This window comes from Melanostigma gelatinosum, assembly GCF_949748355.1.
Source record: "Melanostigma gelatinosum genome assembly, chromosome: 6".
Lineage (NCBI taxonomy): Eukaryota > Metazoa > Chordata > Actinopteri > Perciformes > Zoarcidae > Melanostigma > Melanostigma gelatinosum.
Genome location: NC_136639.1, coordinates 1,621,076 through 1,635,358, shown reverse-complemented (window position 1 = coordinate 1,635,358; position 14,283 = coordinate 1,621,076). Strand labels below are relative to the sequence as shown.

The 14,283-nt window shown below is 44.8% G+C and overlaps 1 protein-coding gene across 1 annotated transcript; it reads left to right on the top strand.

The window, feature by feature from the left end:
- Positions 1 to 437: 437 nt before the first annotated feature.
- rnf214 (ring finger protein 214) lies at positions 438 to 6,272 on the top strand. The gene is made up of 6 exons (XM_079270020.1): positions 438 to 772; positions 2,170 to 2,399; positions 2,485 to 2,618; positions 3,586 to 3,814; positions 4,792 to 5,001; positions 5,139 to 6,272. Exons 1-6 carry the CDS (start codon positions 649 to 651, stop codon positions 5,922 to 5,924), a joined length of 1,713 nt encoding a protein of 570 aa, XP_079126146.1. The 5' UTR covers positions 438 to 648; the 3' UTR covers positions 5,925 to 6,272.
- The last annotated feature ends 8,011 nt before the right edge of the window (positions 6,273 to 14,283 follow it).

Below are 14,283 nucleotides of genomic sequence, written 5' to 3'. Positions count from 1 at the left end.
TAAATCTGGCCAAATATAAATATTTTAAATAATTTGAAATAGTTCTAATTGAGTTGATTATTATATAATAAAATAAATAGAATAAATACATTGTAAATGTAAATATTTAAACCAGAAAAACCTCTCAATTGACAGAAACATGTGTGTACATGAATTGAGTACTTAATAAACTACATAAGTTAGTACTACATAAACCACATTTTTCTGAAAACTATTTAAATATTTCCAATCTAGGACTTTTACTTGTAACAATATGTTTTACAGCGTATATTCGTACTTTTACTAAAATAAAGGATTCTGAATACTTCCTCCACCACTGTGGTGTATTCTATCTGTTGCGATTCTTTCTGTTCAATAAAGTTTTTTTGAAGAAAACCAACCAATCATACACGATCTTTGCTTCGTTACATCCGGGATCATATCCAGTGTTACTTCCGCGTCGTTAGCGAATCACTGGCGTTAAACCCACAGCTAATAAAGTTAATAATGTTATTTTAAATAACTTTTAAGGCGCCGGAAGTTACCGCTGTCGTTGCTAGCTAGCTCCTTAGCTAACTCGCGGTGTTTACATCGGCTCTAACCGGCTTCAGACAACTCAAACCTGTGAAGGGTTTTAAATTTAATTTCCGTTTCTGTACCGATGTTAGCATGGCTGCTAGCGGGGAGATAGCTAGCATAGCATCAGAAGACGTCCGACGTTTGAACCAGGAGGAAGAGGAAGAAGAAGAAGAGGAGGACCTGGAGCTAGCGATAGCAAACATGACGATGGAAGGTAAAAACATGCCAGTGTTTAGAAAGGGAGTAACTGCTGGAGGAGGAAGTATTGAGTGAAGTAAAATTACTCGCACCACACTGAAAATACTAACGTTAGGTTAAAAGTAAAAGTCCTTCTCTCTAATGTTTACTAAGCAATGTCATCAAAATATACTAAAAGTAGTCTTCATGCAGACATGTTTCAGGATCATTTATATTATATCACTGGATTAAAATGTGTGGGTGACTTTAATGCTGCAGCTGGTGAAGGTGGAGCTCATTTTAAATACTTTATCTGGTATTTAGTGACTTTCCCCCACGGGTCACATATTATTACATCATAATATACTTGTTGATTGTATTTTTGTGTTATAAACTGTGTGACGTCTCCGTCCAGATGAAGAGAAGTCATTAAAATCACTTTATAGTATAAAATACTACCAGCAGCTGTTCCTGGAGAAGAATCCAGAAAAGAGTCTTTAAATCATTCTGTTTGCTCTTTTAGTCACTGTGGCTTTTTCTTTGTTCACTGTCAGTTTTCACCTTTCTCTCCTCTCGTTTACCCGTCTTCTCTCCTCTCGATTTACCCGTCTTCTCTCCTCTCGTTTACTAGTCTTCTCTCCTCTCGTTTACCCGTCTTCTCTCCTCTCGATTTACCCGTCTTCTCTCCTCTCGTTTACTAGTCTTCTCTCCTCTCGTTTACCCGTCTTCTCTCCTCTCGTTTACCCGTCTTCTCTCCTCTCGATTTACCCGTCTTCTCTCCTCTCGTTTACTAGTCTTCTCTCCTCTCGTTTACCCGTCTTCTCTCCTCTCGTTTACCCGTCTTCTCTCCTCTCGTTTACCCGTCTTCTCTCCTCCCGTTTACCCGTCTTCTCTCCTCTCGTTTACCCGTCTTCTCTCCTCTCGTTTACCTGTCTTCTCTCCTCTCGTTTACCCGTCTTCTCTCCTCTCGTTTACCCGTCTTCTCTCCTCTCGTTTACCCGTCTTCTCTCCTCTCGTTTACCAGTCTTCTCTCCTCTCGTTTACCCGTCTTCTCTCCTCTCGTTTACCCGTCTTCTCTCCTCTCGTTTACCCGTCTTCTCTCCTCTCGTTTACCCGTCTTCTCTCCTCTCGTTTACCCGTCTTCTCTCCTCTCGTTTACCCATCTTCTCTCCTCTCGTTTACCCGTCTTCTCTCCTCTTGTTTACCCGTCTTCTCTCCTCTTGTTTACCCGTCTTCTCTCCTCTCGTTTACCCGTCTTCTCTCCTCTCGTTTACCCGTCTTCTCTCCTCTCGTTTACCCGTCTTCTCTCCTCTCGATTTACCCGTCTTCTCTCCTCTCGTTTACCCGTCTTCTCTCCTCTCGTTTACCCGTCTTCTCTCCTCTCGTTTACCCGTCTTCTCTCCTCTCGTTTACCCGTCTTCTCTCCTCTCCCAGACCTACTGCAGACGGTCCAGGCCGTGCAGACGGACAGCACGACCTCTGAGTCGGCCGTCAACACGGAGCCGGACTGGGAGAGACAGGTGGCGGCCATGTTGGAGTACGGCTCCGGCCTCTCGGAGCAGTACGACGGTCTGATGAAGAAGCAGGAAGAGGAGGAGCTGGCACACGAGAAACACAAACAGCTAGTGCAGAAGAAGAAGGAGGAGGCCACACGGCAGCACCAGGTGAGACACACACACACACACACACACACACACACACACACACACACACACAGTGTAACAGAAGCATATTCCGCTGTGTTTTCAGGCTCTTCTGGACAAACTGGAGTCTCTGCGAGTTAAACTGCAGCTGAACAACTCCAAAGCCACCAGGAAGAACTTCTTAGCCAAGAAACAGGAAATGACCTCAGAGAAGAACCGAGCAGAGGAGGAGAGGAACAGGTGAAGACCACGAACACTCCTCTCGCTTGCTAGATTTCCCTCCTCTTGTTTACTAGATTTCTCTCCTCTCGCTTGCTATGCTAGCTTTCTCTCCTCTAGTTTGCTAGTTTTCTCTCCTCGTTTGCTAGCTGTCGCTCCTCTCGCTTGCTATGCTAGCTGTCGCTCCTCTCGCTTGCTATGCTAGCTGTCGCTCCTCTCGCTTGCTATGCTAGCTGTCGCTCCCTCGCTTGCTATGCTAGCTGTCGCTCCCTCGCTTGCTATGCTAGCTGTCGCTCCCTCGCTTGCTATGCTAGCTGTCGCTCCTCTCACTTGCTATGCTAGCTGTCGCTCCCTCGCTTGCTATGCTAGCTGTCGCTCCTCTCACTTGCTATGCTAGCTGTCGCTCCCTCGCTTGCTATGCTAGCTGTCGCTCCTCTCGCTTGCTATGCTAGCTGTCGCTCCTCTCGCTTGCTATGCTAGCTGTCGCTCCTCTCGCTTGCTATGCTAGCTGTCGCTCCTCTCGCTTGCTATGCTAGCTGTCGCTCCCTCGCTTGCTATGCTAGCTGTCGCTCCTCTCACTTGCTATGCTAGCTGTCGCTCCCTCGCTTGCTATGCTAGCTGTCGCTCCTCTCGCTTGCTATGCTAGCTGTCGCGCCTCTCGCTTGCTATGCTAGCTGTCGCTCCTCTCGCTTGCTATGCTAGCTGTCGCTCCTCTCGCTTGCTATGCTAGCTGTCGCTCCTCTCGCTTGCTATGCTAGCTGTCGCTCCTCTCGCTTGCTATGCTAGCTGTCGCTCCTCTCGCTTGCTATGCTAGCTGTCGCTCCTCTCGCTTGCTATGCTAGCTGTCGCTCCTCTCGCTTGCTATGCTAGCTGTCGCTCCGCTTGTAAAGACCACAAACACAGCGGACATTAAGGAACGCGGTTGTGTCTTTTTTTCATATTTTCCCGAGACAAACAATATATAATCTCTCCTCCTCTTCCTCTCTAGGCTGGACAAGGAGCTGGAGGAGAGCGACCGGAGGCTTGTGGCGCTTACGGAGGAGCAGAGCGAGGAGCAGCGGAGGTGGCAGGAGGAGCTGGATGAGCTGAGGCGGGAGATGGAGCGAGCGAGGAAGGAGGCGCGGGAGGCCGAGCTGAGGGCCTTAAGGGACGAGATCGCCGCCGTGGAGAAGCAGAGGGACGTCGCCATGGCTCGCATCGAGGGCTGGCTCAGAGAGGTACGGAGGCCAGGAGGAGCGATCAATGATGATCACCAATGATCCATATTACCAGATACAGATACCTTTGATGTTTGATTATAGCAGCTGGTCTACAAGGACCCAGACATCGTCCCAACAAATCATTTCAACGCTCTGAAGTCAGTGAACCATAAAAATACTAAATGTTATACTTTTTACTTTGTTTTCGTAATTTATAGTGTTTTCTTTCTTCATAAAAACACAATTCAAATGATAAGGAAATAAAAGATTGTATTTGTATTGATAAAAACATCTCATTATTATTTTGAATGTATAATAATGTTCTTAGAGCTCGTGTTAGAAGTTAAACATCATAATTCATCTCTAATATCTATTTTATATTCATGTGAAAACATCTTCAAACTACTGGATTTATTCCAGTTCATCACCAAAACTACATTTTACAGATGACATGTGAACGCATCATAACGTTATAATGTACCTTCAGCCAGTACTCATGTTCACTGAGCAGAGCCTGAAGGCATCATAGTGTAACTGAAGTGAACCTCTGTTGGTTAGCCGTTAGCGGTGCTGCTAACGTTACTAGCTCTCCTGTTGGTTAGCCGTTAGCGGTGCTGCTAACGTTACTAGCTCTCCTGTTGGTTAGCCGTTAGCGGTGCTGCTAACGTTACTAGCTCTCCTCCTGTTGGTTAGCCGTTAGCGGTGCTGCTAACGTTACTAGCTCTCCTCCTGTTGGTTAGCCGTTAGCGGTGCTGCTAACGTTACTAGCTCTCCTCCTGTTGCTTTAAACACTGATTGGTTGTTTACAATGAAACATGATCAGAGGCTAGAAACACATGTTCTACTGAGTCAGTAAAACTTTATTTACACTGTTATGGTTAATGATAAACTGACAATCTGTGAGGGGTCAGTACGGATCGGCAGTGTGCGATATAAAACACAAATAACCGTCCAGCAGCCGGTGTGACGTTGACCTTGTGTGCTACCTGTACCAGGTGGGTCAGTACCTGAACACCGTCCGGGTGGAGTCCCCGCAGGAGTTCAATCACGAGCGGCAGAAGTGGGAGAAGAAGGAAGGTCTGGTCCTGAGGAACCGGGCCGAGCTCCAGAGCCGCTTCCAGGAGGTCCTGCAGCAGCTCCAGCAGGGTCGGGAGTTAGAGTCCCTCCCCAGGATCAACGTCCCGTCTCTGCCTCAGGTCCCCATGGTAAGACCTAAAAGATATGTCTACAAACTGAGGACGTATAAGAGTCAGACTTGTTTTCTGTTCGGGCTCAGTCTTAGTGATAAGACGTTTGAGAAGCTTTACTTCTTATCTTTACCGACTCTTCTTTCCTCCCACAGGCCGACCTGAGGTTCAATCAGGCGACGCAGCCACTGGTCCGCCCCCAGTTCATGCCCCCCCCTCCTCCATTCCCAATGAACCGACCCTTCCCTCCCCAGAGACACCCGCTCCACTACCAGCCCTCCTATCAGCCCCCTTACCATCCCCAGTACCGTCACCGCTACCAGCACCTCCCACCGCCCCGTCTCCAGTTCCAGCCCCCCCTCCCCCTCCCCCCCCAGCACCAGCCCCTCCACATGCCTCCGCCTCAGTTCCAGCCGCACATGAGGGTAACTCCACCTCCCAGTCTCTCTCCGTCGCCTCCCGTTCAGCCCATCCACCCTGTAGCTGCTTCCCCTCCTCCCACCGCCGCCGGCTCCGCCCCCGCCGGCAAACTCGACAAGTTCCTGGAGAGGCTCAGGACTCGTTTCCCACAATGCACCAGGGCCCAGCTGATGTCGCTGCTGCAGCAGGTGAAGAGCTCCCGCGGCACGCTGGCCGGCATGTCCATGGAGGAGGTGATCGAGCAGGTCGGCTTCAAGCTGGCACAGAGCGAGCGGTCGGCGCCGGGGCCCATCAGCCGGCCCGCTCCGCCGGGCCCCATCCAGAGGCCGACGGCAGCGGTGGCGGCCGGTGGTGGAGGTCCGGCGGTCGGGGTCCGTAAACTCTGCCTGATGTGCCAGAACCACGTGGATCCGGAGAGCCGCCACCCGCTGAGCTGCTCGCACACCATCCACAAAGACTGCATCAGGGTCTGGCTGCAGTCCAGCAAGAACAACTCGTGCCCCTTCTGCCCGGGGAAGTGACCCGACAACCCTGTACCGGACTCTGAACCGGGCCGCTCCAAAGATGACTCCGTTTCTAAAAACACAACCGACAACAGAGACGTGGAGAGCAACAGTTTAAACAACAACCTGAGTGATGCTTCAAACATCTTAGTTTGACTGATGGGTTTTTATTCCATTTTTATTTGTTTGTTCAACAAAAATCTATTTTTCTCAATATCGTCAGTGTTTATTGTTGGTTGTCGTCTCATCAGATGCAGCCAAACAATATTGTTTGTGACATCAAAGAATGAATAAAAACACGATGTTAACTTTCACGTCTTGACGTTTTAAATGGTGTCTCATGCTAATTGTGACATGCTAACAGTTAGCATGCTATTCATCATGTACAGTAGTGTAGTCAGTACAGTTACTCAAAAACTTAACTTAAGTACAAGTTCCAGGTACTTTTACTTTACTTGAGTATTTTATTCTACTACGTTGTCAATGCAGAACTTTGACTTGTAACAGATATACTTAATATAGTTATTTTTATATACATATATTAAGTCATTTCTTCACAGTGTGGTATATGTACCTTTACTAAAGTAAAGGGAAACTGATCATGTAACATTTACCATGGTAGCATGCTAATACGCTCATGATCAACATTATCAGTATTAACTCAACTAGAGTTAGCATTCCAGTAGCATGGTAGCACAACATGCTACACTCAGAATGGAAATCAAGACTTTCTTAATAAATGTTAAAAACAGGTGATATTAAATTGGTGAACTTTAGGGGTGTTGGCCGACTTTGGACAGAGCCATGCTAGCTGTTTCGCCCCCTGCTTACACTTGCTATGCTAAGCTAGGCTAACAACGTCCTACACACATGAGATCATTCACGTGCTCTTCTGATAATCCTACGTTGACGGCTGTTTCCAGTATTTGCATGGCAGCGAGAAAAAAAGAAGAATAATGACTAAAATACGTCTCTGTTAGAGACCTGTCAATCAGCGTGTAGCCCCGCCCTAAAGCATCCCCTGCTTTATGGTCTGTGTGACTCTAAATGGACCATAATGTACTAAATGAACATCATGCTGTATTGAAGAAGACTTGAAACTAGAGATTGAGACATAAACTCATGTTTACAATGTTTACTGAGGGAATAAATCAAGAGAGAAGTAGAGTCATTTTCTATAGACTTCTATACAACCAGAGGAGTCGCCCCCTGGTGGACACTAGAGAGAATGCAGCTTTAAGACGTTTCACTCGGCAGAACCGGAGGTTTTTCCTGTCTAACACATTTGTTCTATTATTCAGACACCACATGAATGCAGCATAAATATTGATCTTCTCATTTCATCCTTGGAAAGACAGGAAATGTTGCTAAAATTAAATTTTGAATTCAGTGTTAGAGCAAACAGGAGGCGTCTTACTAAGATATGATCAATTCGATGAAGTAATAACAGAAGTGGCTTTTTTGTTGTTGTGATGAGCTAAATTGAGGCCCTGTTGTACTTACAGTACACCTTTCACTATAAATACACTCAGTCTGAGGTATCGGCCCATGAACACTCCAAGAAAACAACCTATTGCCTTTTAAAGATTCTCCCTTCAAAGACAAACACACTCTCCCTCTCTCCCTCCCTGTGGACGTCCCAGTCAGCCTTAATGGGAGCGCTGGGCGTTCGATGGGCGAGGTTAAAGGAGCCGTCGCTTCCCAATAAATATCACAACACACACACACACACACACACACACACAGTCATTATTTCACACAGATAGACACATTTACAGCACTGTGTGTGTGTGTTGCTTCCTCTACGTCCATCTCTAACAAACCCTCCCTCTCTCTCCTTCACTTTAAAGGTTAGTCTCTCGGCCGATTTTACAGGCAGCAGTGCCAATAAAAGCTGCTCGTCTCCCGGCGAAGCTGCTGTAATGAATGAAGAATGCTGTGAGAATGAAGACAGAACGCCGCAGAGGGGGGAGGAGACGAGGAGACGAGGAGGGAGGAGGAGACGAGGAATCAGAGCCACTTTGAGGGAGGGTTCAGTCCCTAAAAGAGAGAGAGAGAGAAAGGGGAGTGTTTATTGTTATTATTATCATTTTTATTATTATTATAATCACCATCATTATTATTATTATTTTTCATTATTTTATTACTATTATGATTATCATTCTCATTATTATTATATAAATAAAGGATTTGGGATTGGGTCTTACATTTGTCAAACCCAGTCCGGTTTAGTCGGGTCTTACAGGGGTTGAATCTCACGTTACAACAGTGTAACGTGACGTAACGCCGCGACGTAACGCCGCGACGGACCGACGGAACGGAGCGACGGAACGGAACTGCGTAACAACGGAACAACGCAACAGCATAACGACGCAACATAACAATGCAACAATGTATCTTTGGCGGTCGCCATCTTGGTTTTTTTAGCAACCAGGATTGACATGAGATGATGGAGCTCACGACAACCGAGCACTGAATAAAACATTTTTGGGTGACTTCAATGAAAACACACAGTGGAAGAGTTAAAGAGTTAAAGAGTTGACGAGTTGACGAGTTGAAGAGTTGAAGAGTTGAAGAGTTGAAGAGTTAAAGAGTTAAAGAGTTAAAGAGTTGAAGAGTTGACGAGTTGACGAGTTGAAGAGTTGAAGAGTTGAAGAGTTGAAGAGTTGAAGAGTTAAAGAGTTAAAGAGTTGAAGGTAAGAGACCTGTCAATCACGCCTGTATAAGAAGCATTCAAATGTTCACCAACGTTATTACAGAGGGGAAGATGAATTATGAAATCATGAGATGTAGTAAGAGATATTTAGTCAGAGATATTTCTCTCTCTGCTGAAAGTGTGGCTGATAATGTTCTTCTTCACATCAGTTGAAGTCCTTTGGAAGTCGCTGATTAGCCAATTTAAACATGCAAATTACGTTTTCATGCCACTTTAAAATCAATGGTGTTAATTGGTGTTAGTTTGAATCTGCATCCGTCCCGAGATGAACTTATTTAAATGAATTAAATCTGTATGTTGTAAGTTTCAAAACTCCTTTCACATCTGAATGCTAAACGATCTGCTGTTGTACGTCCAGAGGCTCCTGTTGTTAAAGATGGTCTGTATTGGTTTAAAACTACTTTTATGAGCTCTGCAGACTCGCCGTACTCTTTGTTTTTGTGTGTTTGGCTGCCCGTTATAGATCCGGTGGGTTCGGGGGGGTGTTAGTGATGGTCTGCTGTGTCTCCAGTGGATGCTGTGACAGCTCTAATGTCGGTCTGATTTACAGACCGCTGGACAAACAAGCATCATTACCGCAAGCCTGTAAACGTGGGCCCCCACCGACCGCTCCCAAAGTGGGGTCTGGGGACCCTCGAGGGGCCCCTCCAGAGGCTCCCGGGGGACCCCTCAGCGAAATGAGAGTTTTATTTCACTATTATTTCATTCAGGAGGAGATAACAGACTGAGAATGAGCGATCAGAGTCTCTGCTGTCGTCTTCTCACAAAACACTTAACGTGGTTTATTGGCTCCGTGTTCACTGCAGGAAAAACAAACATTCTTATCAAGTCATTTTTTCTGTGAGTGAAAAAGTTTCTCAGTGTTGGAAGATTATTTCAACCTGCTTCCAATAAAAATCTACTTAGTTCAAGCATTGTTTTAAACATCTTCTTCATCAAGTTTTCTTTTTCTTGATTTCATTATTTCTCGTTACAGGATACACACTTCTTTTTTTTTTTTTACTTGAAAACAATGTTTTAATGCAATTTTAGGTAGAAAATGATTTGATATTCTTCTGGCAACTTAACGTAATGTAACAACTTAATGTAACAACGTAATGTAACAACGTAATATAACAACTTAATGTAACGACGTAATGTAACGACGTAATGCAGCGGTTCCCAAACTTTTTAGGCCGCGCACCCCCTTCTACATCCCGACTGGGTTTGCGCACCCCCCCCCCTTAATAAAAAAAGAAAAAAAAGAAGCAACAGAGCCTTTTAAGCCTTCATAGCCGCATAAGAATCGGACCAATGAGAACAGTTTGCTCGCGCGTGGCATTTGTTTACAAGATTTAGTCCGCTGTTAAATGTTGCAGTGTGAACACAAACCGAACAAAGGAGCAACTGCAACATTGTATCATATTAATCCCTGAATCTGAACAAAGCAAACGAACTGAAGGTGTGAAAACGCCCTGAAACACTGCAACAAAGTTTCAATAACTTTCAGTGACACAAGGCGTCACTTTTAAAGAGCAATACGGATGCGAGCACACACGCACAGGCTCAGAGGCAGATTATCACATTTAATTTACAATTAATGAGCGACTAATGTAGCCAGGATGTCTTCGGACAAAGCATCGATGCGGCGCGACACAGTGTTGTTGGACACCGGGATCATGCACAACTTTTTTGCTTCTTTCTCCCCAATCATACATTCCACCATCTCTCTGGCAGCTGGCAAGCACACGTCTTCAGTGATTGTGTGCGGTAGCCCCTTTCTCACTATTCTGTAACCAGATATGAAGCCCGTAGTGCGTCATTTATAGACCAACACATGAATGAGACTGCAGTTGTTTTGGGCTGTTTTGTAACTCCTCCAATTTCGATATAAAGAACGTAAGGGGCTTTTGACTTGCACCGGCATGCTTGGTGTTCAGGTGGCGACGTAAATAAGAGCTTCAGACTGTTGGCCAGAACCTCACTGCACACCACGCACTGTGGCTTTGGGGAATCTGCGTTGCCAATCCAAGTGAAGCCCAGACACAGATACTTTTCATCATATTTCCTCTTTTTTTCCCAGTCTGATGCTCTCTCTCGTTTCCTCTTTTTCACCTTGACTCCGCGATGGGCCGATGTGCTCCCGATGTGTCTGTGCTGCACCTCTCCGTTCCCCTCGCCTCCGATTCCTCTCTCTCTCTCTGTCCCTCTCCTCTTTTACGACTGATAGCTTCAGATGTCCCACCTGACAGTTTTTAAATTAAAATTACATTTTTTTTTTATATTTAATATTATTACACCATCAGACCGCCATTACATTTTTCCTCTCGCGCACCCCCTAGAGGCAGCTCGCGCACCCCCAGGGGTGCGCGCACCCCACTTTGGGAATCCCTGACGTAATGTAACAACGTAATGTAACGCCGTAATATAACAATGTAACGTAATGTAACAACGTAATGTAACAACTTAATGTAACGACGTACAGTAACAACGTAATGTAACAATGTAACAACGTAATGTAACAATGTAATGTAACAATGTAACAACGTAATGTAACAACTTAATGTAACGACGTACTGTAACAACGTAATGTAACAATGTAACAACGTAATGTAACAATGTAATGTAACAATGTAACAACGTAATGTAACAACTTAATGTAACGACGTACTGTAACAACGTAATGTAACAATGTAATGTAACAATGTAACAATGTAATGTAACAATGTAATGTAACAACTTAATGTAACAACGTAATGTAACGCCGTAATATAACAATGTAACGTAATGTAACAACGTAATGTAACAACTTAATGTAACGACGTACAGTAACAACGTAATGTAACAATGTAACAACGTAATGTAACAATGTAATGTAACAATGTAACAATGTAATGTAACAACTTAATGTAACGACGTACTGTAACAACGTAATGTAACAATGTAATGTAACAATGTAACAATGTAATGTAACAATGTAACAATGTAATGTAACAATGTAATGTAACAACTTAATGTAACAACGTAATGTAACAATGTAACAATGTAATGTAACAACGTAATGTAACAACTTAACAATGTAATGTAACAACGTAACAATGTAATCTAACAATGTAATGTAAAAATGTAACAAAATATGACAACTGTACCAGCGAAACTAATGTGAATAAATACCAACCGTCCTCAGCAGACTTTCTTACGTAACGGTGCATATCAGGTGTAACAACATCATATAATAAGCGTAAACTCAACGTTTACTTTCACATGGGACACTAACAGTTGTCTCCTGAGTGAAAGTCGTGTGTTTGATGGACCTCCTTGCAGCCATAGTGGACTTTCTCTCTTGTGTTACTCATTACTATACCACATAACTTTTTTGTCGTACGCCACTTGCTGTGACTGATTGCAAAAAACCTCCACATTAAACGTATCTGTGTGTTGCAGAAACATTTATTCCCGGCAACTGGTCTGAGAAAATAAAAGAAAATGAAGTTTAAAATGAAAATCTTATTTTCTTAATAAGGTGGAAACTTCTTCATCTTTAACTTATGAAACAAACAACCAACACTTATCTTGAAAATGAAATGCAGGTAATTCTTCATTAGTGTCACATTTAAGTCAGACTTTAACTAAATGACACCAGGATGCCGTCCAATATCCACCTGAGGGCAGATTATAGTGTAAAAACATCACATCTGATAGTTCTTGTGTGTTTTTTGCTGCTATTTTAAAGAAATAAAAAGTGACTGATGGAATCAAAGTGTTTCTGTGTTTTAGTTCAGTCAGTTTAAAACCACAGAAGTGTAAACGAGGCATTCCTTCCGGTCTGTATGAGGAGACGCAGCAGTCTCTGCTGGAAACCTCCTGCTTCCACACAAACAACAACTTATCAGATAAAAAACGAAAATCCATCATCTCTTTGAGTTTAACGCTCGTGTATTTCTGACATTTTGCAGCACATCATCAACGGTCGGCCTCGTCTCCGGGGTCACCGGGAAACTGAGCCCAACTGTCAATTACAGACGCAAATTAAAACAACCAGTTTACTGCCGGTTATTCACGGCGTGTGCTCCTCCAGCGAGTCCGTCCTCCGGGGACAAACAGTCCGAAGGCCAAACAAACACTTTAACAAGGCGCCGCTGCTGTTTTCATGCTCAGAATCAACAAAATCGACCGCGTGACGGAGAAGCTAAATGCCAAACGGATGCTGTTTGTTTCTCTGCAGGTTAACTACTGCAATGCTGCCCTCCGGTGGCAGTGCGGAGGAACTACGGACCAGCAGACAGCAGCTCAGAGCAACGTGTCACTTTAAACCAGGACACAGAAAACATCCTGGTTATGTTACAGCAAAGAGACGAGTATCATGTTTTTAATCTTTTATTTATTATTTGTTTCAACTTTATTTAACTTTTATTTCAATGTATTTTTTTTTTTTATTAAATTCACCATTCAGTCTCTAAAATGATAGATTCAATTCACCTCTTCATCCTCATATTACCCATAACCCCCTTCTCTACATGAATCTTCTGAGAAGGACAGTAACAGACGACAGTGAGTATTAAAATATTCTGATTGACAGGTCTCTACCAGAGACGTATACGGCGTCTCTACGTCACTCCTCCTCAGTCCAGATATGGTCACTTCCTGTTCACTGGCTTCAGTACCATTTGGGTTGAGTCCTGAACACGGACTGGGTTCTGGTCTTTAAGCAGGACTCTAGTGTATTTATCTCTCCAGGTGAATGGTGTTCAACCTTTAACTGGACGCTCTATGAAAGGTTGGTGAAATCCACTCTGTGTGACGCCGACAGGTTCAGAAGAATCTGGTGTTTGTAAGGTTTTGGGTCCCGATGAGGAACAACGGAAAGAATAAAATGCAAACGTTTAGTTTGATCTGCATGTAGACGAACGCCTCGCGTCTGTCGTCTGAAGGCGCCCCGAGGAAGACGAATGGTGTTTATCAGCCGGACGCCGTCTAATTACCTTTTCTTTCTTTTTCTTAAAGGTTGTATTTATTAGTATCCATCATCGCTGTTGTTACATCAATTAATGCCGTTGACGGTTGGAGGAATTCATCCTTCACGGTGCAGAGGAACCTCCTCCTCGCTCCTCTCGTTGGCATTAAAGGGCCTGTCATCCCAGCATGCCGCGGGGCCCCCAGGCCCCAGCCCAGCGGTGTCAATTAAATTTGATTGACTGAGTAAAAGAAGCACACAAATAAGCCAAAACAACGGACACAAAAATCTATACATGACACCTCCCAACACCCCCCCACACAACCGCCTCCACCCGGCTGTCAAATCAAGCGCTTGTCTCGTCCGTTTTCGTGGCGTGTGCCGCAGACGTCCGCCGCCGACACAACCGCCTCTATGTGTGTGTGTGTGTGTGTGTGTGTGTGAGCATCAGCGCTGACCAAACGTCCCGTCTGCCCCCCCCCCCCCTTCACCAAACACCCCTCCATCCAAACACACAGAGAACCAATTAGCGGCTCTGGAGCCTCGTCCATGCTGCAGAGCGGAGGCCCCTGGGTATCGACTCAAACTGTTGTCCAATAAATGAGGTCTAATTTATCAGTTTAACTCCCCCCCAGCCCCCCCCCCCCCCCCAAAAGAAAAGGAGGACAAGAAAACAAATCGCTCTTGTTTTTCGTGACATGAACCCACGAGGATCCTGATGAATCTGC

Bases quoted from the DNA above. Each gene is read 5' to 3' on its own strand.
- rnf214 (XM_079270020.1), top strand. From the start codon at position 649: ATGGCTGCTAGCGGGGAGATAGCTAGCATAGCATCAGAAGACGTCCGA. The intron at 2,400-2,484 runs GTGAGACACACA...CTGTGTTTTCAG, and splicing joins AGGCCACACGGCAGCACCAG to GCTCTTCTGGACAAACTGGA. The intron at 2,619-3,585 runs GTGAAGACCACG...CTTCCTCTCTAG, and splicing joins GCAGAGGAGGAGAGGAACAG to GCTGGACAAGGAGCTGGAGG.